The sequence below is a fragment of the Callorhinus ursinus genome, unplaced genomic scaffold (assembly GCF_003265705.2).
Source record: "Callorhinus ursinus isolate GAN/ISIS: 27379988/994484 unplaced genomic scaffold, GSC_fseal_2.0 scaffold21, whole genome shotgun sequence".
NCBI classification, from domain to species: Eukaryota; Metazoa; Chordata; class Mammalia; order Carnivora; family Otariidae; genus Callorhinus; species Callorhinus ursinus.
Genome location: NW_027397083.1, coordinates 4556417 through 4577759, shown reverse-complemented (window position 1 = coordinate 4577759; position 21343 = coordinate 4556417). Strand labels below are relative to the sequence as shown.

Here is a 21343-nt window from a genome sequence, read left to right as displayed (position 1 = left end):
GGGCCAGGCCCGCCCACTGGGGACACTCACGGCAGTTCTGCTGTGGGCTTTCATCACTGTTGTCCCCGCAGTCGTTGACCCCGTTGCACAGCTTCCGCTGCCCAATGCAGCGCCCGTTCCAGCACAGGAACTGGTCTGAGGCACACTGGGGGCTTCCTAGAGAGTGGGGGAGCAGAGCAGGGTGGGAGGGAGAGGCAGGTCACAGCAGGGCAGGGCTTGGGTCAACAAAAGGATGGGAGCCTGTCATTTTCTAGGGCGAGCTGGAGACAGATGAGATTCAAGGTGGGAGGGTCGGGGTCCAGGGCAGGAAGCAGCTCAGACAGGGCTGGCTGGATGTCTGCATTTGTTCGCTCCTCAGGACACCAGAGTGGAATGGTGAGGGACAGAGGAGAGAGTGCATCCGTGTGTCCTGTACCCGGCAGCATGGCCAGGGCAGTCAGGGGGCTGTCAGCCACAGAGAACAGTCCCCACTCACGAGGCCAGAGCAACAGGCAGGCTGGCTGTGTATGAGTCAGAACGTGAGAGTCTGCTGATGTTGTGTTCCAGGCCATAAGGCTGGGCCGGTAACAGATGCACCTGGATTTGACACTGGTAACTGTGACGGACAGGAAAAATCCAGGCCGTGGGCAAGATCTGACGAAAGCATCCTGTAGCCCAAGGGAATGGCAACAGTGACACCCTCCATCCAGCTGTCCTCCAACCCAACTACGGGTCAAGGGGCCTGGGGCTCCCCCCCGGGGAGACTCCACCTGTGTTCTCACAGTTCTCTTCATCACTGTTGTCGGCACAGTCGTCCTCCCCATCACAGCGCCAGGACAGGCGGACGCAGCGGCCTGACCTGCAGCGGAACTGTTCAGCGGTACACATGGAAGTGGCTGCGCAAAGCAAAGGCCTCATGAATGGTTGGCCCCGTTGCGGCCCGAGGCTCCACCCCGCACTCCATGCCAGCATCCATGCCGCTCTCCTCCTCACCGTTGTTCTGAACTGTGTCTTTGTGCAAATCAGAAAAAAAGACAACCTTTCCCCCAAGACACCTTCTGCTACCCTCAAGAAAACTGCCGGGACACATATACAAATCTCTAGAACTACAGAACGTGTACATCCACTGCGTGACTGGCCTCCCTTTGGACATAGCGCCTCTATGCCGTGCCCAACCCACACCACCATCCACAACAGTCCTGTGCCATCTGTCTTCATCCACGGTGGCTTTTTTGGCTCCACCCTTTGGCCCTGCCCCCACTCACTGCAGTTGCGCTCATCAGATTGGTCATCACAGTCCGCATCGCCATCACAGCGCCAGCCTGCGTTGATGCACAGGCCACTGTCACACATGAACTCCCCCGAGCGGCAGGGCTGGTGGGAGGCTGGGGAAACAGGGCAGACTCCTGTCGCTCGCCAGTCCCAGGACACAGGGTCCAGGGCAGACCAGAAAGCCTGGCCCCAGCATCCAGCTCCCCCGTCTCTGCCTGACAGGAAGCTGAGAATCCGGAAACTCCTACCCTGAGCTCCTGCCCCAGCTGGCACCTGTGCCTTACCACTCCAGGAGTTCCTCGGACCTGGCCTCCCTCCCTCCGCCTCCACCCTGCTGGCCAGACCACTCACAGCAGTCGGACTCGTCTGACCAGTCCCCGCAATCATCATCCCCGTCGCAGTGGTAGATATCGAGGATGCAGCGGCCGTACGCACACTGGAACTCCTCCAGGTTGCAGGGAGGCGTGGGCACTGCTGAGGCTGGAAGGCAGGCAGGGGTCGGGAGAGGCATACACTCAGGCCCAGACACAGGACAGTGGCCCTGACTCCTCCAGGGGGTGAGATGTTCAGGCAAGGAAAGCGAGTTTCATCTGGGACGGCCCCGATGGACTCCCATGTGCGGGTGGACCGTCGCGAGCCGTCCCTCCGCACCTGGGGAACGGGCTCCCATCCTAGCTCAGCCTCCAAGGTGCGGCTTCTGAAGAGCCCGCCCTCCTGGCCCACTGCGCATGCACCCTGCAGCCTGGCCCTCACGCCCCTGGGATGCCGCCCTCTGCCACGGCCCAGCCCACCAGCCTGGGTTCTGGGGCCACTCACGACAGCTCTCCTCGTCAGAGCCATCTTTGCAGTCGGTGTCACCGTCGCAGTACCAGTGCTCGGCGATGCAGCTTCCGTCACTGCAGCGGAATTCCTTGTCAGAGCACTTGCGCATGTCTGGGGGACGCAACGGGACAGCGATCCTGCAGGAGCCCTACAGGCCGCCCTCCTTCCATCATCCCCAACGCCCCCCCCCTGCCCCTCACCGCCCCTGCGGGTCTGACCCAGCCCCTGCCAGACATCACAGACTTGGTGCAGACTGCGGTGGGGGGAAGCCGCAGTCCTGGCGAGACTGGGCCTCGGGCTCCTGCCCCGCGGTTCCCGGGGGGTCAGCACGGTTCTGCCCCTCAGCCTTCCTCTAGGTGCTCCAGATACCCAGGCAGTTGAGGGTGCAGCAGTGCTAGAGCCGCTGCTGCCCACTGTCCCGGAGGCCACGCCACCGCAGCCGTACCCCCACCCCCACCCCCAGAGCTCCACTCACCACACTGCTCATCGCTGTTATCACCGCAGTCATTGTCCCCGTCGCAGTGCCACAGGCTCCGGATGCAGTAGCCGTTCTGGCAGGGGAACTCGTCCTCCTCACACTCCCGGGGGGCTGTGGGCACAGAGCAGTCAGGCTGCTGCAGGCCGACAGAAAGCCCCACAGAACGGGGCAGTCGGGCTACCCCAACACTGCCATGAGGGATCTGAAGCAGGGGGCCCTCTCTTGGGCTCATCTAACCAAGAGCTGAAGACCCTAGAGCTGACATGGACCTGGGGCATCATTTTCTGATTGAAAATCCCTTCCTTCCCAGCAGAGCCTGATGGAGCCCGCCTGGCGCCACCGGCACTCACGGCAGTCCTGCTCATCTGAGTCGTCCTCACAGTCATTGTCTCCATCACACACCCAGGAGCGGCGGATGCACTTGCCATTGTCACAGTGAAAGTCAAGAGGAGAACAGGTGGGCAGCACTGAGTCCCGGTAAAAGAAGGCAACAGAGAATCAGAGTCTGGGACACTTACTGAGACAGCCTCACCTGGGCTGGAAACCCTTTGCCAACGCCCGTGACCCCATGTCTCCCCGCGGGAGCTGCAGTCCTTCCTCACAGACTCCCATGCCTGCCCCCGGCTGATGGAGAAGCGAAGCAGAAACCACAGCTGAGAAGCCAGACTATTCGCAGGGAACGGCCACGAGGGGTTCGCAGGGCAGGGCAGACCAAGGAACCCAAAACCACTAAGAGAGCAGTAAGAGAAACATGAGCAAGAAAGAGAGGTGTATTTTTTTTTTTCTTTTCCTCCTGTTAAATGATGATTAACATACCTGGGCTCAGTTTTCAGCTCTAGAACTCATTACTTATCACACTGAACGAGTCAGGTACCCTCTCTGAGCCATAGGTTCTCTGACTGTAACAATGGGGGTAATTATACTTGGCTCACAGCGGTCTTTTGAGATAATGCACATGACAGTGCTACATGAAAGTGAGCCATTTATCATCACAATTAGCTGACCCGGTGGGGGTTAACAAGGTCCAAGTTGTAGCTTCACTCTTATTAGACTAATTAGCCACCCTCAGACATAGGTGCTGCAGGTGGCACCCCAGACAACTGGCTCAGGAGCGACAGGTCTAGAGATCCGAGGCAGGATGCCCTAGCCTGTTGTGCATACATTACTGAGCTAGGGGAAAGGAAGATTTAGAGACTATAAGATTTCTTACCAAGTTCCTATTATTGAAAAAGATATGATTATACAGAATACCAGCGTAAGAAATACAGAAATAATCTGCATCCACATGTAGTATGCACATTAAAAAATGCACAAATACGCAGTACAAATATACAAACATATATTCACATAAATACAGAGAGATCTATTTAAAGAGACTGCCTACAGTTTTCAAGGGTGTTTTCTTCCACACTTGTCACAGTTTATTGGTCATATCTGCATGGAAAATGTAGGAAAGACAGGAGGATTGGAGCCATATACGCTGTGAAGAAACCACCCATCTGTCAACATCTGTCACCCTCATAGGAGTCCAACGTGCCAAGTCTGACACGGCCAGTGCACAGAACACTACTCCCTTACACCCTCATCCCTGGGTTCTCTTCTAAGGCTTCCCACCACTGCCTGGGGGCTGGGGGCTGGAGGTGCCTGGTGGGGGAGGGAGGTGCTTACTGCAGCCGTCCTCATCGCTGTGGTCCCCACAGTCGTTGTCCCCGTCACACTGCCACTGCGCAGGGATGCAGGTACACTCGCCGAGGGCGCTCACCGCACACGTGAAGTGGCTCCGACCACAAGCACACTCGGGGCTGCTGGCCAGGCCTGGACAGAGGGGAAAGGAACCAGTGAGGGCTCGGCGCCTGCCCAACCAAAGCCCATTCCAGAGAGTCAAGCAGAGGAGCCTCGTCTAGTGGTCAGGGAGCCACAGGGACTTCCACAGGGAAATGCAGACCATGCAATCATGCCTTCCCCCTTCCTCCAACGCACAAATGGTCAAGAAGATAATCTGTGGCTCTGGATTCATAAGCAGTCCAGGTACCCCCTCTAGGATCGGGGCCTTTTGCCCAGTACCCCCAAGAGACCGGAGATAAACAATGCCACTCAGAGAAACGGTGCTCTTGGGGAAAAGGAGCAGGGGACAGAAAGGGTGATGCAGAGAGAAACTCAGTACCCTTCCCTCCAAAGCTACACTGAAATACGGATGCTTTTGCCTCTGGCCAGGACCAGACCCTTGGATGTCGGCCAGGGAGGGCAAGAAATTGTGGAATTAAAATGCCGGAGCCCCTTCTGGAATAAGGAATCCATACAGGGGACCAGGAAGCAGCACAGGCTGTTGTGAGTCTCCCGATCAGAGGTCAGAACTCACCTTTGAGGAGGGTGACCAGGAGAAGCAGGGTCCCAGGGGGAGGGGACCAGGGCAGAGTGACTGGGACCAGTCAGAGCCTTCTTGTCTGTGGGACAGGCCACAGCCCGGAGGAAGCATCCTTCCTGCAGAAGCAGCCCCTCCCCCAGCCTCAGCAGCACGCAGCTGGGCTTCCCTATTGAGCTTGGAGCTATCTGCCTGGCCAAGTCCCATGACCGGCTGCTGTGCCCCCTCCCCAGCGTGCCCAGCAGGATGCCCTGGGATGGCGTGTGAATGGCTCAGTGCCCCTGCTCCAGCCTCAGCTGGAACAAAGGGTTCTGCCAGGGTCACTCTCTCCCCCTCCGTGCATTCATCTAACCCGCTGGGCTGCTGCAGCTGGGAAAGAAGGGGGCCACCGCTCATTGCTCATCTCTCCCCCTTGCTTTCTTCTCCCCTTCCTCCCCTTAGCTGGGCCCTGCCCTCAGGCTGGGCTGGAACAGGGAAGGAATTAGGGCCCAGAATGAAAGGGTGTACTGCTATCCCCTCCAAAAGCAAGGAGAGAGCCCTGAAGCTGTCCCTCTCCACTTGAACCCCCAAAGGTAAGTGTGAGCATAAGGCATGGATTCTTATCCTAATCTGCAGATGGATGGCTGGATGGCTGGATAGATGGATGGATGGATGGATGGACGGACGGATGGACGGATGGATGGACGGATGGACGGATGGACGGATGGACGGATGGATGGATGGCCAGCATTTGGGATCAGTGAACCACTGAAACTATAGACAAAATGTACATTTCTGGAGTAAAGGACCACAAATTTCACCAGATCCTCAACTGAGACTTCACCTTCCCCTTCCATAAGCGAAGGCAATCAGCTGCCCTAGAAAAGATGCTGGATTTCCTGTGGAAAGCAAAGGAATCCTTTTGAGAGGTGCAGCATCTCTACACTTCAGAGGAATGCTTTACTCCAAGCCCAGGGCTCCTGTCTGTCCAGGTCTGTCTGCACGTGCAGGACAGAGGATTCTTCCCCAGGGAAGCACCGAAGACCCATCTGTCCCAGCCCCTACCCCAGCCCCATCCTTTTGGGCCTATTCAGAGAGCACGGAGAAAGGAAGGGGCTTTTTTTCCCTCAGACCCTGAGCAACTTTTGTGACCAGGTCATCACAGCTATGGGTACTACTTTAAGGAGCTCTGGCTGGATGAAACAGCAAAGACTAAATATTCCAAAGGAATATTCAATGGGCTTCCCAGCATGCAGATCCCCTTCACAGGGAGGAATGGTGATGAGGAAAGGTAAGACTAACTCAGTGGTTCTCAATCAGGGATGGTTTGTCCCCCGGGGGGACATCTGGCAATGTGTGACAACATTTTTGGTTGTCATGACTGGCGGTACTTTGGGCACCTAATGGGTAGAAGCCAGGGATGCTGCTGGGCATCCTACAATGTATAGGGCAGGCCCCCACAACAAAGAAATTCTCCAGCCCCAAATGTCAAGAGAGGTCGAGAACACAGCAGGGAGCAAGAATTCCCGTTGGGTGAAGGGGGTGACAACACCAGAGAGGAAGAAGGAAGGTTTGGAGGAGCAAGAGAGGAAAGCAGGAGAGGTCCCCTGGACAGGAGCAGACAGACTGGGCTCCCCTGACCAGCTGTGTGACCTTGTACAAGTCGCTTGGCTCCCTGAGCCTCTGCTTCCTTGTTTGTGAAAAGCCACATGGATTGGACCAGAAGATCAACGTGGACAAAGCTGACCGCGGGCCTTGGCACACTGAAGATGTTCAGTAAATACAGGCTGGGGCCGTAGACTGTTGTGGATGCAGAGGCTAAAGCACCAGGATTAGGAGAGCAAGAACAGCAGGATTGCGGTGCAGTGTGCAAGTTAAAAAAATATTACCGAAGGTAGAGGAGCCTTCAGTCCCTGGTTGATTTTCTTTTTTTTAGGGCCCTACTGCCCGCCTTTGGCTGCACAATAAAAGAAGTCCCGATTTCCCCCCAGCAGACTTCAGGAACAAAGCATTCCATCGGGTGGGCACCGAGTTAGTTGCAGGCGGTCCAAGAGTCCCGGCTTCCTGCCTGGCAGGAAGCCGTCATCAGGCAAACCCTGCGCTTGGGCTTTCCTACGGTAAACAGACACATTATACTCCAAAAAGCCAGCTCTCTGGACAACCGCTGCCCCTCTGGGATCCCCGGAGGTAGAATTCTGCCTTTTCACACAAGTCCTGGCTGCGATCAGAAAGGACAGCTTTTAACCCTTTTGAACAAAACAAGTGAAGAAACAGATGAAGGCGGGTGGCATGCTCAGCCTTCACTTTGGAAACTGGTAAGTTAGAGTACTCAGCTATGCTCTTGGCTTGAAAGCTATTTGCCAGCCACACTCCGTTCAGCCTCCAGGGGCTTGGGCCTTTTTGACCCAAAGCAATTCAACAACGGAAAAGATCTCTCCCCAAAGTGTTCCCTACCCTTGATAGGCAAGTCATCCAGTTTTGGGGGATTCATGGGAATGGGCTCATAGGGTCTTCCTGGGAGGTTAACAAAAATCCCACCACTTACACCTTGTCTCCCTTGCCTCAGCCACCTACCCAATTCCTCGCGGCTTTGTTTTGAAGGAAAGAAGGGCAACGTCCATTTGGTGGTATACCAGATGTTTGTGGAACGTTGTGGTGAAGAGCATCGATTGTGGAGTCAGAGAGACTGGAGTTCAAGTCCTGGTTCTACCACCAACTCCACAACTTTGAGCAAGTTGATTAAGGTCTCTGAGCCTCAGTTTCCTCATCTATAAAATGGGAATCCATGTAACCTGCTAGAGAGACTGGAGTTCAAGTCCTGGTTCTACCACCAACTCTACAACTTTGACCAAGTTGATTAAGGTCTCTGAGCCTCAGTTTCCTCATCTATAAAATGCAGATCCATGTAAACTGCTTAGCACAGGACCAGCGCATGGCAAAAGCTTTATAATAATACAACCATAATATTTACTGAGGATGTACTCACCAGGTGCCCTTCAGATACTTTTCTAAGTGCTGTTCTTATGTTACATCACTGAATGCTCTCAACAACCCTGGGAGGTGACACTGCTATTATTGTCACCACTTTACAGAGGTTGAAGACACTGAGACACAGGGAGAAGTCTGTTGCTAGGTCACACAGGTACTAACTAAGGACTGACGCCAGCATTCACACCCAGGCGGACTGATCCCAGAGCCTCTGCTCTTAACCACTTCACTACACTGCCTCCCAAAGAGTGGTATCGCTATTATGAGAATTTCCAAAAAGGGGAGGTCAGAAAGGGGAGTTTACAACACTGAGACTCCTGGATCCCTCTCCCTTATGCATTCTCCATTAGCAAATACACAGTGAGTTTGTGGATCTCAGGCAGTAACCTCTCCTTCTGGTTACTGCTCAGACTAAAGACCAATGTCTCTTGCCTTAAGGTAAAGTAGTGAAGCGGGGATAGTCTGGAGCCCCAGCCGTTTGAACCAGGGCCTCTGTGTTGTGTTGGTCCACAAAGGAACAGGACTTCTGACAACAAATAATAATGTTTTGTAGTAACTCTTTAGAGTTTGCAAGCTACTTTTGCATGCACACTTGCATTCACCTTTAATCATTACAACAACCTCACTGTTGTTGTTACTGCAGTCCCCACTTAATAGGTAAGGTCATCTGCTTTGGCCAAGATCATGGGGTCAGTAGGAGAGCCAGGATGGCAGCCCCATTCTGCCCCTTAGACCAGTATTCTTCTCCTAATGTGATCTCAGAATCTGGATTTGCAACAAGCTTCCCAGAGGACACTGATGCATACTCAAGGTTAGAGAGGCACCACTCTCTACCATCCCAGAGAGAATACTCAGGTGAGGGGGGGGCCACACCTGTCACTTAGAGGCCCACGGTGGACAGTGGCTGTACACAGCTACAGAGCAGCTTTTTCAAGTTGAACCAGGAATGAGAAGGCTTAAGGAGTGTCCTGTGAGTGCTGGGATCAGACGGCTACCAGCGGGGAAGGGATTACAACAGAAAGGGAGGAACCATCATCACTCATATCAAGGATTTTTGTAACACACCAAAGCTCTCCTCTCTCCTCCTGCCCACTGTTGGGAATGGTGAGGATATTAACCTCATTTAATAAGGATAAATTATGTGAAATGAAATAAACTACATCCAGGCCACCCAAGGGACAGATCCACTGATTTCAGCTCCTTGGGCAGCCTATGCAGTCAGTGTCTCTCACTGAAAGGGTTACCCATGGAGCAAGACAAAACTCATAACTAAAAGGAGTGGCAGCAAGGAGCCATGTGGCAATGGATTTCACCTCATCCACAAGATACCTGGAATCGGGAGAGCCCTGGGCACCTATAAACAGCCCCTGTTTCAAAGGACAGAGCTTGCTTAGAAAACATCAGAGCCAACACCAAAAAAGGTAAATGGTGGGCAGAAGGAGGCCAGGAAGTGCACCCTTTCCTGATGCTGCCCTACATGGACCCATAAGGCCCCAGATGAACTGAAAGCCCCTGGTCTGTGCTCCAGAGGCCCTCTGTGCCTCTTGAGCATTTAGCCCGCTGTGAGATCACTGTTCACTTAACAGACCATAAGCCTCCTGGCCGTTGGAGCTGTATGACACAGAGTTTTCTCCTTGTATTCACAGTGCACAGTTCAATGCGTGGTATGTAGTAGTTGACCAATACAAGTTTGTAAAATGAAGGAATGAATGCTATATTCAGGTAGAGTCTTGCACATGTTGGAGTCAAAGGAAAAGAGAGGCCCAGAGTATCAGAAATAGAAGTAGTGGGGCGCCTGGGTGGCTCAGTCGTTAAGCGTCTGCCTTCAGCTCAGGTCATGATCCCAGGGTCCTGGGATCTAGCCCCGCATCGGGCTCCCTGCTCTGCGGAGAGCCTGCTTTTCCCTCTCCCACTCTCCCTGCTTGTGTTCCCTCTCTTGCTGTCTCTCTCTGTCAAAGAAATAAAAACTTAAAAAAAAAAAAAAAAGAAAAGAAATCCAAGTATTTATTTCCTACCTAATCTGTACTGAAGAAAACAGGAATCTTCTTTTTAAGGGGGGTATCCCGGTCCTATCCTGTTCCAGACCACTCCCTTCTCCTACCAGAGTTCCTTTTGCTCGCTGGATTGGCAGCCTGTGATACTGACATGCTGTATGATTCTACTTATTTCTGTCCCTAAATCCTTAGAGGCCAGCCTCACCTGGTGTGAAAAATCTACCAGGTGAAGTCATCTCCTAGGGGGCCGCCTCAGGAAGGGGCAGCTTCAGACACATGATTACTGGTCCCATCAAGTTCAGATGGGACCTCTCTTGCCATTCTTAACCATGGAAAAGAAGTTCGTAATGGTCAGCCTCCAAAGTTATGAGGCAGGGGAGCATAATGTTAAGAGCATGGGAACAAAACTAAGCTAGTTCCTGGCTGTCTGCCCCTGGGCATATTATTTAAATCTCTTTATACCCTAGTTGCTCATCAGGAAAATCAGGTTAAGCATAGCCCCTACCTCACATGGACGTTATTAGAATTAAATTAGTTAATTCATAAAAAGCACTTGGCATAATGCCTGGCACATACTAGGCTCTCAGTGAACAACAGCTCTTGCTATTACTCTGATAGAATTTGACTCACCCAGAACCATCTTATCCGGCCACCCCATGACTATTAAGCCCCACTATTTCAGGGCTCAAGGTATCTAAAAACCTTACTGTGGGCCAAGCTGCAGTGCCCCCCTCCATGGGTTAAGCTGGTGGCATGAATGAGGACAGGAAGAGAGGGGCGAGGGTACTGTGGCAAGAGTCCTGCATCAGTGCCTTTCTCTGGAGGAGCTCCTGGCTCACAGTATCCTTTATCCTTGCTTCGTTTATCATCAACCAATTCCTAGGAGGCAAGTATAGAAAAGAGCATTCAGAACCTAAATCACAGAGCAATTCAGAATTGGATTAGCTTCCTCTATTGTAAAATGGGGGTAATAATAGTACTTCTTTCACAGGGTTGCTGGGCCGTTTAAGTGAAATAATACATATGAACTACACAGTAAGGAGCTATTACTGTTGTTGTTATTAGTACCCATCATCTTCACCTAGATATGTCCTCTCTCTCAACCCAGTAACATAGCTATGATACTAGGCTGTCTCCATGCAGGTCCTCAAAAGTCTACTTACCCTACCCAGCAGCTCAGTCAACAGATTTCACAAATCCAACAGGGCTTGAATGGGGCTGTGCTTTGCGAGGGGCTGCTCAAAATACTGCTTTCCTCTCCCCCTACCTCTCAAAACACAAGGTCCACACAGTAATACATGGCTTCACAAAAGCAACAAACCTCATCTCTCCTCCTGGGAGCTTTTTAAAGCCTCACTCTGGGGCGCCTGGGCGGCTCAGCTGGTTAAGCCTCTGACTCTCGATTTTGGCTCAGGTCATGATCTCAGGGTTGTGAGATCGAGCCTGGTGTCGGGCTCCATGCTGGGCGTGGAGCCTGCTTGAGATTCTCTCTCTCCCTCTGCTTCTGCCCCCACCTCTAAATAAATAAATAAAGCCTCCCTCTGTCAAAAGCACGGAGAAGCTATTCTTCATGCATCGAGAATCCGTGAGAGGATGAAGACTGAAACCAGAGGGGAAGTCAATCTAAGACATAATATAGATAGTCCCAACCTAGATCTTTTGTTATAGCTTGGATATAAAATATTCCATACTAAGGAGTTGTATGGGTTAGAGGCTTAAAAGCTTAGGCTCTGGGTTCAAATCCTGGGCCAGTTACTCACTAGCTGTGTGACAACTTGCTCTGAGCCTTAGTTTCTTATCTGTAAGACAGGAACCTAACAGTACCTACCTCATCAGGACACTGTGAGCAGTAAATGTGGTAATACACCATAAATACCCCAGTGCCAGGGAGGTAGCAAAAGATTTAAATGTTAACTAAAATATATATAGTAACTCTATATTATTTAGACCACAAGTCCCAGTTTGCGATGTAAAAAATGGTTACCATTGATTCTTCCCAGAAGAGCAGAAATTCTTATTTGGGGGAGATGCATATTAGAACCATTTGCTTTTACCCCTTCTCTGAACCTGTAGTTGAAATTCCTTGTTTAAACTGCCTGAGAAGTGGGAGGGTTGGGGGAGTGGAGAGAGGAGGAAAGAACTCCCCTTTCTTATTTGCTAGGCTTATGGATATTATAACCTCGCGTCTGTGTTTGGTCACCAGAAGGGTGTAGTTGACCCAACAGAGAAACTATCTCTTGTCCTCACTCATGCCGAAAAGGTGGTGGCAGGCAGGCTCCCAAGACTGAGGCCAACCGAAGGAACATTTGGAGCGCCTCTCCCACCCCCGCCCTGTAGGCCTGGCAGGAAATGGAGCTGCTGAGCTTGAAGAGGCATTTATGATCTCCAAGCTTTATTTCATGTGCTGATCAGGTGTCTTTCCCAGTATCCTACTCAGTACCTGCCTGAGCCTATACCCAGACAGGAGGAGAGTCCCTCTCCTCCAAAAAGACTCTGCCCTGGGCCCAGAGCCTCACGGGCCCAGAGCCTCACCGCCCCAGAAAACCTCTGCTGATAAATTATGCAGCAGCACCTTTGTGTCGCTGCCTCCCAGCCAGATGGGAGGTTTGCTCCCAGTCTTTTGTTTCCGGCTTTGCTCCCAGCTCAGATCCTTGGCTCTATGCAGAGGTGAGGGGAGAGCTCCCGTAGGCCAAGTCAGGGCTTGCAGCAAGTCCCAGCAAGGCTTTCCCCAGCTGGGTCTCAGGCAGAGCCCTGCCCTGCCTCACTCTGACCTGAATGAGCAGGGGAATGAGTGTTAGGGACGCTTATAGTCAATCCACTCAGCTACGGGAATGCCTAAGTGCAGTGAAAGAATGAAGTTTGCTCGGAAGGGCGTAAAGAGGTGCCCAAGGGCACCTAAGATGTTTGCTTCTTGCTAAATCAAAAATGCAGAACAGAAAATGGAGTCAACCGACCGCCAGGAAGGCCAGTGAATCAGCTCTTCTTACCGGCTGCTCTTGGTTACGGTCAACTTTCTGCAGCCCCCAAAAACATCACATCACTGGCACCAACTTAAAAGGAAGAAACAAAGAGACAACAGGGGTCAAACTTTGGGGTGGAGGAGCTGGGGGCTGGGGGTGGGGTTGAGTCATGGGCTTGAGACCCACATCAATCATCCCTGCACACTGACAGGATTCCTGATTGAAGACGGTAGTCATGAAGAAAGGCGGCACTGCAATGGCCCAGCCCCCAAATTGGGGCAATTACTACCTTATGAGCTCTGGGGACTGACTCCTTTCCCAGGCCAGTGGGAGGGAGAGCTTGGAATTCTAAACTGTTCCAGCTACAAGAGACCTCAGCCAACACCTCTCACCCCAGGTCACGGCATCCTTAGAGTGAGATCCCTGGCCTCATCCCTGAGCACAGAGCTTTTAACCAGGAAGCTCCCAGGGGAAAACCCCATCTCCCAGGACCTCTCCCAGGAGAACTAAGGTGGTGTGGGCTCCCTAGACTTCATGGCATAGCTTAACAGATCCCCTTTCTGGAAGTATGGGCAGGAGGGGAACTATGCTTAGGTTTCATTAGGTTTTCAATGTGGGGTGGGAAGAAGGGGCAAGATCTTTAAAAGAGAAAAGCAAAAAACCAGCTGAAATGAATGAAGGGCTGACCTTCCATTTTAGCGCATGCCACTACAGTACAATGATTTGTTTACCCGGCTCCCATAGTCCAAAGGTAAGAACCATGTTTAATCTACTTAGGCAAACTTGCTAACAAACAGCTAACATTTATCCAAGCCTGCAGTAACGGAGTAGCCTGTGTTGAATGGTTTGAATATACTATTATCTCATTTAATTTTTACAATATTCTCACATGATAATTTATTACTACTCCAGCTCTCCCCCCATTTACAGATAAGAATCCTGAAGTTCAGGGAGATTAAGTGTTTTGCACAGGGTCACAAGAAGTGCCCAAGCCGGGATTCAAACCCAGGGATGCCTGTGCTGCTTAATCACCGAGCTATGTACATGGTGGTTAAGGTAAGTGCTTGGCAAATGTCTGTTTGCTGAATGAATGAACAAATGAATGGGTGCAGAGCCCAGTTTAGGGAATGCTCCTGAGTGTATCTGGGAGAAAGAACCTGACCCTGTCAGCTCTAAGCTGGATGGAGAGCGGCAAGCACAGGCATTCATCAGAGCTATTTATAGGGCAAAACCCGGGCCCTGCCAGCCAGCCAGTCCAGCCAGCCAGTCCGTAGGAAGTCTTTCCTGGGACACGGAATCCCACCATGCTGAGAAGGGGAGAAGGACTTCCCCTGCTGAAGATGAGATGGTAATCCAGACACAGTCTGGGGCCCAGATGCCCCATGGCTAGGCAACTATGGCAAACCTGTGGCTAGGCTTCATCAAGGAATGTAGAGATTGTGGTTGTAACAGGCTCTAATAGACTTACTCAACCAAGGGCATGGAACTGTCTCATAATTATGAGATATGCTCAGTCATTAAAAAAGACAAGTCTTCTTCTTAAAGTAGTCCCTGAAATTCCCTATCCAGGAAGCCCCTGGTATTGACCTTCTCTTCAAAGGAGAAGCAACATAGCCAATCCTTCCTATTTTTCCTCTTCTTAGGGACCAAGATTATCAGCCAATCAGTAGAAAGAGTGAGCAAAGACCTATAAAATACCCTGTCCTCTGTGACCTTCTGTGTTCTTTGCTGGCCCAGAAGATGGACATGCCCAACACGTTCTGTATCAGACATAGCCAGACTGGTTCCCTTGCACCTGTCATTCTTAATACCATGTGCCAGTCCCAAAGATGTTATCTGATATTCAAGAGGGGATAGAAGAGGAAATCCAAAATCAGTGACAAGCCAAGCATCTTTCACAAGTCCAACAAGATCAGGGACAAGGTCAATCAAGCACCATGCCAACAGCCAGATGGAAAGGAGATCAGTCTCAGCTCTACTCTTTTGCACTCAACCTCAGAAATAGCCTTCTATCTACTTAAGCACCTGGGCAGAATTTTCGACTTTTTGCTTACCTGGAAGAGATCTCCAAGATAAACATGGTTTCTACTCTTCCAATGGTGGTAGACTCTCTGAGGCCTCACCTCAACCCTCAGGAGAAAGATACCCAGGGCTATCAACAGCAATCAAGTTTCCTAACAAAATCTTTAAGGTTGAAGTGTTATGTAGGTTCAGGCCAAACACATAGGCTCTAGGAAAAGCCCACAGGACTAGCAGCATCCAAATAAGCACCTTAAACCTTAGTGTATTGCATCCATACTATAAAACACTGTCTTCTCCATGAGCCCCTGGAACATAGTGTTAAGGACCTTCTTGGTGATATTTCTGGTTGAGCAATTGCTCAGGCTCATTGGTGAACCATGAATCTGTCCTTTCCCCCCACACCCCAGACCTCCAAGGATGGTTCAGTATCAGGCTAGGAGAAGTTCAGATCTTCCTGCCCCTGAGTGTCCTTACACACGCACACAGAAAGTCTCCCATGCTCAGAAGTTTCTATTAAACTTTTTGTCCCCAGGGCACCTGGGTGGCTCAGTGGGTTAAGGGCCTGCCTTCAGCTCAGGTCATGATCTCAGGGGCCTGGGATAGAGCCCAGCAAGGGGCTCCCTGCTCAGCACGGAGCCTGCTTCTCCCTCTGCCTCTGCTCCTCCCCCTGTTTGTGCTCTCTCTCAAATAAATAAATAAAATCTTTAAAAAAAGTTTTTATCCTTAAAAAGAACCCAAAAGAGGGGCACCTGGGTGGCTCAGTCAGTTAAGCGGCTGCCTTCGGCTCGGGTCATGATCCCAGTGTCCTGGGATCGAGTCCCACATCGGGATCCCTGCTCAGCGGAGCGCCTGCTTCTCCCTCTCCCTCTGCCTGCCTCTCTGCCTGTTGTGCTTCTATCTCTCTGTCAAATAAATAAATAAATAATCTTAAAAAAAAAAAAAGAACCCAAAAGAGTTATCAAGAAGCCTCCCATCCTTTCTCTGTGAAGCATTAAATATACACAACTTTCTACCTCCATTCTCAGTGCAGATGTAGTATATGCAGTTTTGACAGCTCTGGAACAATAAAAGCCTCTTGGCCAGTCTCAGCCCAGAACCTTCCAGCTCCCCTTTCCCTAGGGCAGAAGGCGACAATCTCCTCTCTGGTTTTGTTGGTATCCGTTTTAGCCTTTTTTTTTTTTCTTTCCTTTTTTCCCAGTGCCGTGCCATTTCCCTTGATCTTTTTCAAAACTTCCTCCAGGGGGCCGAGAGGAAAGTTCCATCCCCTTCTCTTGCAGCCCGAAGGGGGAAACCCCCCAAAAAGCATAGCTGTCCCTTTAAGGGGCCCATGTGGTGGGAAGAGCAGCTACATTCCTACCCCAGTAGGGCCGCTGTCCCGACACGCCAAAGAGGCTACAAATAACCTTCTAGGAGAGAGCCCGGGAGGGGGAGAGCACAGTGCGAGGAGGAACGTGGCTCGGCCAGGCTACTACGCGGAGGGGAAGAGCGGAGAGCGGAGAGAAAGAGCTCAAGTCGGCGTTAGAGAGGGCATGGAAAAAGTTTAAAACCCACGGGTAGTTTAAATAACAGACACGAGAACTCTGTTTTGGATTTGGGAGGTAAACCAATCTTTAAAACGAGTGCCCAGGCATCTCCACGCCCTGCCAGGCAAGTTCCGAAATCCGCACTATTTCCACACGAGCTCCCGCACGCTAAAGAAAGAACCGGTGCAAGCCAGGCCCAGGGTCTAGAGACCCCTCCGTTCCGAACCCCACCCCCTCCTCCCGGCTGCGAGAATGAGAAGATTCGGATCCCCTCGCCCCGGCTGAATCGGGTTGGGGTTCAGAGATCAAAATTCTTTGATCTTTGGGCACAAACTAGAGGAAGCTGCTAAATCACGGGGTACACCCTCGGTGCTAGGCGACTGCGGAGAAACAGATTCCACTGGAGCTCTAATCACACACAACAGTTGCGTACGGGCACCAAACAAGTTATTAATAAGGAGCAGATGAAGCAGCAGTTCTGCTGCCATCCGTCCAGCTCCCCCGAGGGTCACCGCGCGGACCCGGAGGCTGCCTTCTGATGTTCGGCGATACCCGCCCCCCCGCCCCACTACTCCGGGTAGGACGGATCTGCGGGAGCCTTCCAGCAGTTTCTTCCCTGTGTCCCTCCTCTGCTTCTTTTCCAACCCGGTCTCCCCCCCCCCCCCACCGGGAAGGATCCAGGGCCAAAGCTGATTGGTCGAAGCCAGGAGAGGGAACCCAAAACACCACTAAGGGGAGATGCTGCGAGCAAGCAGTACCCAAAGACCCTCGGTGGGAGCAAGGTCTGGAGTCCGAGGAACTGTTCCCCGAGTAGGGGAATCCCCAGAACACAAGCATTCCGATTCCACTGGAGCCCCGCTCCGGGAATCCGCTCCAGACCCCCGGTCCCTGCAAAGAGGGCTTTTTACAATTTATGGTTTAGCGACCATCCTTCCCCGCCTCCCTTTCTTCGCACACATTCATTCTTACCAAGGACACAGAGACCCTGTCTTAACCTGAAAGGGAAGCAGCCCCCAGTTCTTCAAAGAGCGGCGAGGGAAGGCGAGCGGGCGCCTCGGATCTTCCCTGAGCCCGGCCCAGATCCGAGCGGGAGAGCTCCTCCACGGCCGCCTCTCTCGGGCTGGAAGAGTCGGGGGACCTCCTGCTTCTCTCCTCTGCACGCACGCTCAGGGCTACTGCTTGGAGTGAGGGCGCGGGGTCTCAGGCCCCAGCCCGCGCCGCCCGGTTTTCGGGAGGTGAGTCCTGCTGCGGCCGGACCCACGAACAAACTTTCCCGGCGGGCCGGGCGGCGCAGGCACGGCGGCGCCGCTTACCGTGTGCGCAGAGCAGGGCGCCAAGGAGCAGCGCGCCCCACGGCCGCCTCATGGTGCTGCGGCCGCCGCCGGCGCTCCCTGTCGGCCGGGGGTCCCGCCGGCTCCCGCGGGACGGCGCGGCGGAGGGAGTCGGAGCAGGGTCCCGGAGGGGAAGCGTCCCGGTCCGCGGCGGCCGGCGCGTCCCGCAAGTCGCCCTCCGGCCGCTGCTGCCTCCAGTGCTGCCGGAGCCGAAGCCGCCCCGCCAGGGGACCGGGAGGGGGGTGTCCCGGGCCAGGCCGCCCCGCCCCCCGCGCCGCAGCCCCCGCCACCGCCACCGCGCCTGGTCCCGCCCCCAGCGCCGGGCCGGCCCCTTCCCGCCCTCGGCCCCCGCCCCCCGGTCCCCGGCCCCCACCCGCCAGCGCCTCTTGCACTGGCCCCGTTCTTCAGGCCACCCCCACATTCGGAGTCCTCGAGAGAGAGCCCCCCTCCGTGTCCCCATTACTACTGCTCAAATGTCCCTAACTTAAAACATTATCCCAGCGGCAACTCTCTCGATCCCTCTCACTCTGTGCCAGAGAGGAGCACCCGGGCTGACCCAAGTCGCGGGGACGTGACCCCGGGCCCCCTACCAGCCCAAGCCCAGACTTTATTGATGTCTCAAGAATACGCAAGGCTTGCTAATGCATAATCCTCCTAGGTCTTTATTAACATCAAACAAGGGACATTAGGGGGCCTGGAGTGCTGTATCTTAACTAGCATTCTCACTGTCAAAATTCCTTTTCTGAGATTTTCTTCTTGCTCCACCCCCACCCCGGTCTAGGCAGCGTTGTTCTAGGGCTAAATAATTCCACGACCTCCCCTTTTCATTTACTCATTTCCTGAGGTGGTTGTCTGGGTCCTGTCGCCCCAGCTCAGACGTCCAGAATTGATCCAGACATAGTTCCTCCTTGCTGTCTTTGTAAATCAGCGTTGTTAGCCTTTTCACCTTCTTTGACTTTCTGATCCTGGCAAGGAAGGAAGGGGGTAAGGAAGTAAGTCTTTACTTGTAGTTGCACTTTCCCAGAGACCGGAGCCTCCTCTAGGCTTCCGTTTGCGGGGCCTTAACAGCAGTATTTAACTTTCCGGTTACTGCAGAAAATTATAAACTCCTCGCTTGTCTTAGCTTCGTGGCCTATGCTCTCCCCAAAGTGTATTCATAATGAGTTAATTTTGGTTTTTGGTTGAATCTTACCTTGTTACTTTTGTCCAAGCCCCCAGCTTCCTTAGGGTTCTATTATCAGCTTTCCCTCCAAGCTGGTATGCCGACATTCCCTGGCTTTGGATCTTCTGCAATCTCATTAAACCACTTTCTTCTTAGTAGTAAATAGAGTCAGGAAGACCCAAATGCTCCACGTCAGCTGAGGGGAGAGCAATTTGGTATAGTGCAAAGTGGATATTAGGAGATTTCTCCAGTGGCGAGGTTGACATTTCATCCTTGCTTGTTTTCAATGTTGCAAAAGGCTTTCACTTCATATTATCATTTTTGGCCAAAACTAACATGAACTTTGCAACAGCAACAACAACAACAAAAAGTGAAGTGTTAACTCCTTTAGCCAGTACTTTTCTATACTGTTCTGCCTGAAATTTTTACACAGATGAAATGTGGTTGAACCAGCATCACCATGGTAACTAATAGGGAGGCATTTTCTCTGTGTGTAGTTCTTCTTGCTGACTGAAGGCGGCAGTCGAGTCAGGTCAGGATTACGAGATCGTACTGCTAGGAAAGACAGTCGACCTTGATGACCTCCGTCACCTTAGCCTAAAATCCAAGAAGTGAAAAGTGGAAGCTGATTCTAACACCCATCTCCCTCACCCCCACAATGTTTGTGATGCGGCCTTGGGTTGGTCTCAGAGTTTCGATACATGCTGTTCATGCCTTTTGACCTGTTGAGAAAGATCTTAACTATTCCGGAGACCATATTTTTTCCACATGAAAACTAAGGACATGTGGTATAATGAATACATTTGTCCCAAAAAATCCAGGACAGGCAGTCACCATACTTTCAATGTCAGGGGATTAAGAATTTATAAACATCTGTATACAAAGGATAGGTTTCCTTCCAGAAGGCATGATTTATGTTGTTTTTCTGGGATTGAGGAGGAAGGGGGAGGCTGGCTGTCCCCGTCTGACTCAGGCTCAAGAGACTGCATTTTGTGTGTGCATCCCAAGGCCTCCTCCTCCGTGGTTCAGTACGGTTCTGGTGCACAGAGCCATCCCTGGCTGCTGTGAGTCATTGGGAATATCAATGGGTAGAAAGGAACTTCGTGCATAGTCCCTGCCTGGGTCACCCCCTAGGGTGAGTTAAGTCTTGGCTGTCAGAAACTGCTCTTATGCCAGGAGTGCTAAGCCATATTTATTTTTACCAGGCCTCTCAGACTTTCTTGTTTGGAGTGAGAGATCCTGAAAAGCATGCCAGAATGGGCTGTTTGTCTCCCTTTTATTGTCCTTTGGGAAATGCCCCTAGAAAAGTTGTAGGGGACTGCCAATTCCGGAGGGGTCTCAGAGGCATTAGTATCCCCAGAAACACCACCCCTTCCTTCATCCTTCTAGGACAGACCAGGGAACTGCGTTTCCAAGATCAGAATATTGCCCTGAATTAGACCATCACTAATGGCCTTTTCAAAGGAAACACAGGGAGTGCTACAGAAACCAGATAGAAATGGGCACTATTTTGATCTGGTTGGGTTGGAAGAATTCTCTTATAACCTAGGCATCATTCAACAACCTGAATTTCTAGACATAATCCACCTGAAAGAGTAATAGGCCTGAAGTTTTACACTTTAAAACAGTGGTTCTCAATCAGGAGTGATTTTGCAGACCTGGGGCAATCCCAAGAGACAGTTTTGGGAGTAGGTGCTATTGGCAGTGAATGGGTAGACTCCAAGGAAGCTGCTAAACATCCTTCCATGAACAGGACATCCCTCCCCACAAAGAATGATATAACCAAGAATTATCCAGCTCCACATTTTAATAGTACTGAGGTTGAGAGACCCTGCTTTAAAAGATTAAGAACATGAGGGGCACCTGGGTGACTCAGTCAGTTAAGCATCTGACTCTCGATTTTGGCTCAGGTCGTGATCTCAGGGTTGTGAGATCAAGCCCCGTGTCAGGCTCCAAGCTCAGCACAGAGTCCGCTTGAGATTCCCTCTCCCTCTCCCACTGCCCTTCCCACTCAAGCTCTCTCTCTCTCTCAAATAAATAAATAAATCTAAAAAAAAAAAGATTAACATAAGTCTACAAAGAATTGCTCTATCTACTCTCCAGAATCACCTTGTTAACGCAGTGTCAGTGGAGGGAAAGAGTTCTTAAATCTATAGAAGGAAAAACAAGAAAAAGCACAGCTAAAGGAGTCCTACACCTGCCACTTCTGCCTAGGGAGGCCTATTTCCAGTATTTGTTCACTCAGTAAGTATTTATTAAGGGCATATTATGTTCCAGGCAAGGAAGAGGCAGTGGTAAACAGATATATTGGGTTCCTGGAACTTACAGTCTGATGGTTGGAGTTGGGAGGGGACATAGGTATGCAGAGGCATTGAAAGAATGATTCCACAAATGAATTTAAAGCTATAAATGATAGGGACATTCAAGGAAAATTACTGAGTTCTATGAAAGGAGAGACTTGATTTAGATTT

The 21343-nt window shown here is 51.7% G+C and overlaps 1 protein-coding gene across 3 annotated transcripts in view; it reads right to left on the bottom strand.

The window, feature by feature from the left end:
- The window catches only part of LRP4 (LDL receptor related protein 4), a 55375-nt gene extending 37473 nt beyond the window's left edge, over nt 1-17902 (bottom strand). For 2 of the 3 annotated variants that reach the window (XR_012381811.1, XM_025879460.2), the window contains exons 1-9: nt 17693-17902; nt 4220-4366; nt 2902-3018; nt 2549-2662; nt 2068-2184; nt 1603-1731; nt 1245-1364; nt 750-875; nt 31-156 (exon numbers count right to left, since the gene is read on the bottom strand). Coding sequence is in view for 2 of the 3 variants with exons in the window: in XM_025879460.2 (XP_025735245.2) it covers nt 31-156; nt 750-875; nt 1245-1364; nt 1603-1731; nt 2068-2184; nt 2549-2662; nt 2902-3018; nt 4220-4366; nt 17693-17744 (1048 nt within the window). In the remaining variant the exon portion in view is untranslated. The other variant, XM_073904669.1, reaches the window with a different exon arrangement.
- Between the last annotated feature and the right edge of the window lie 3441 nt (nt 17903-21343).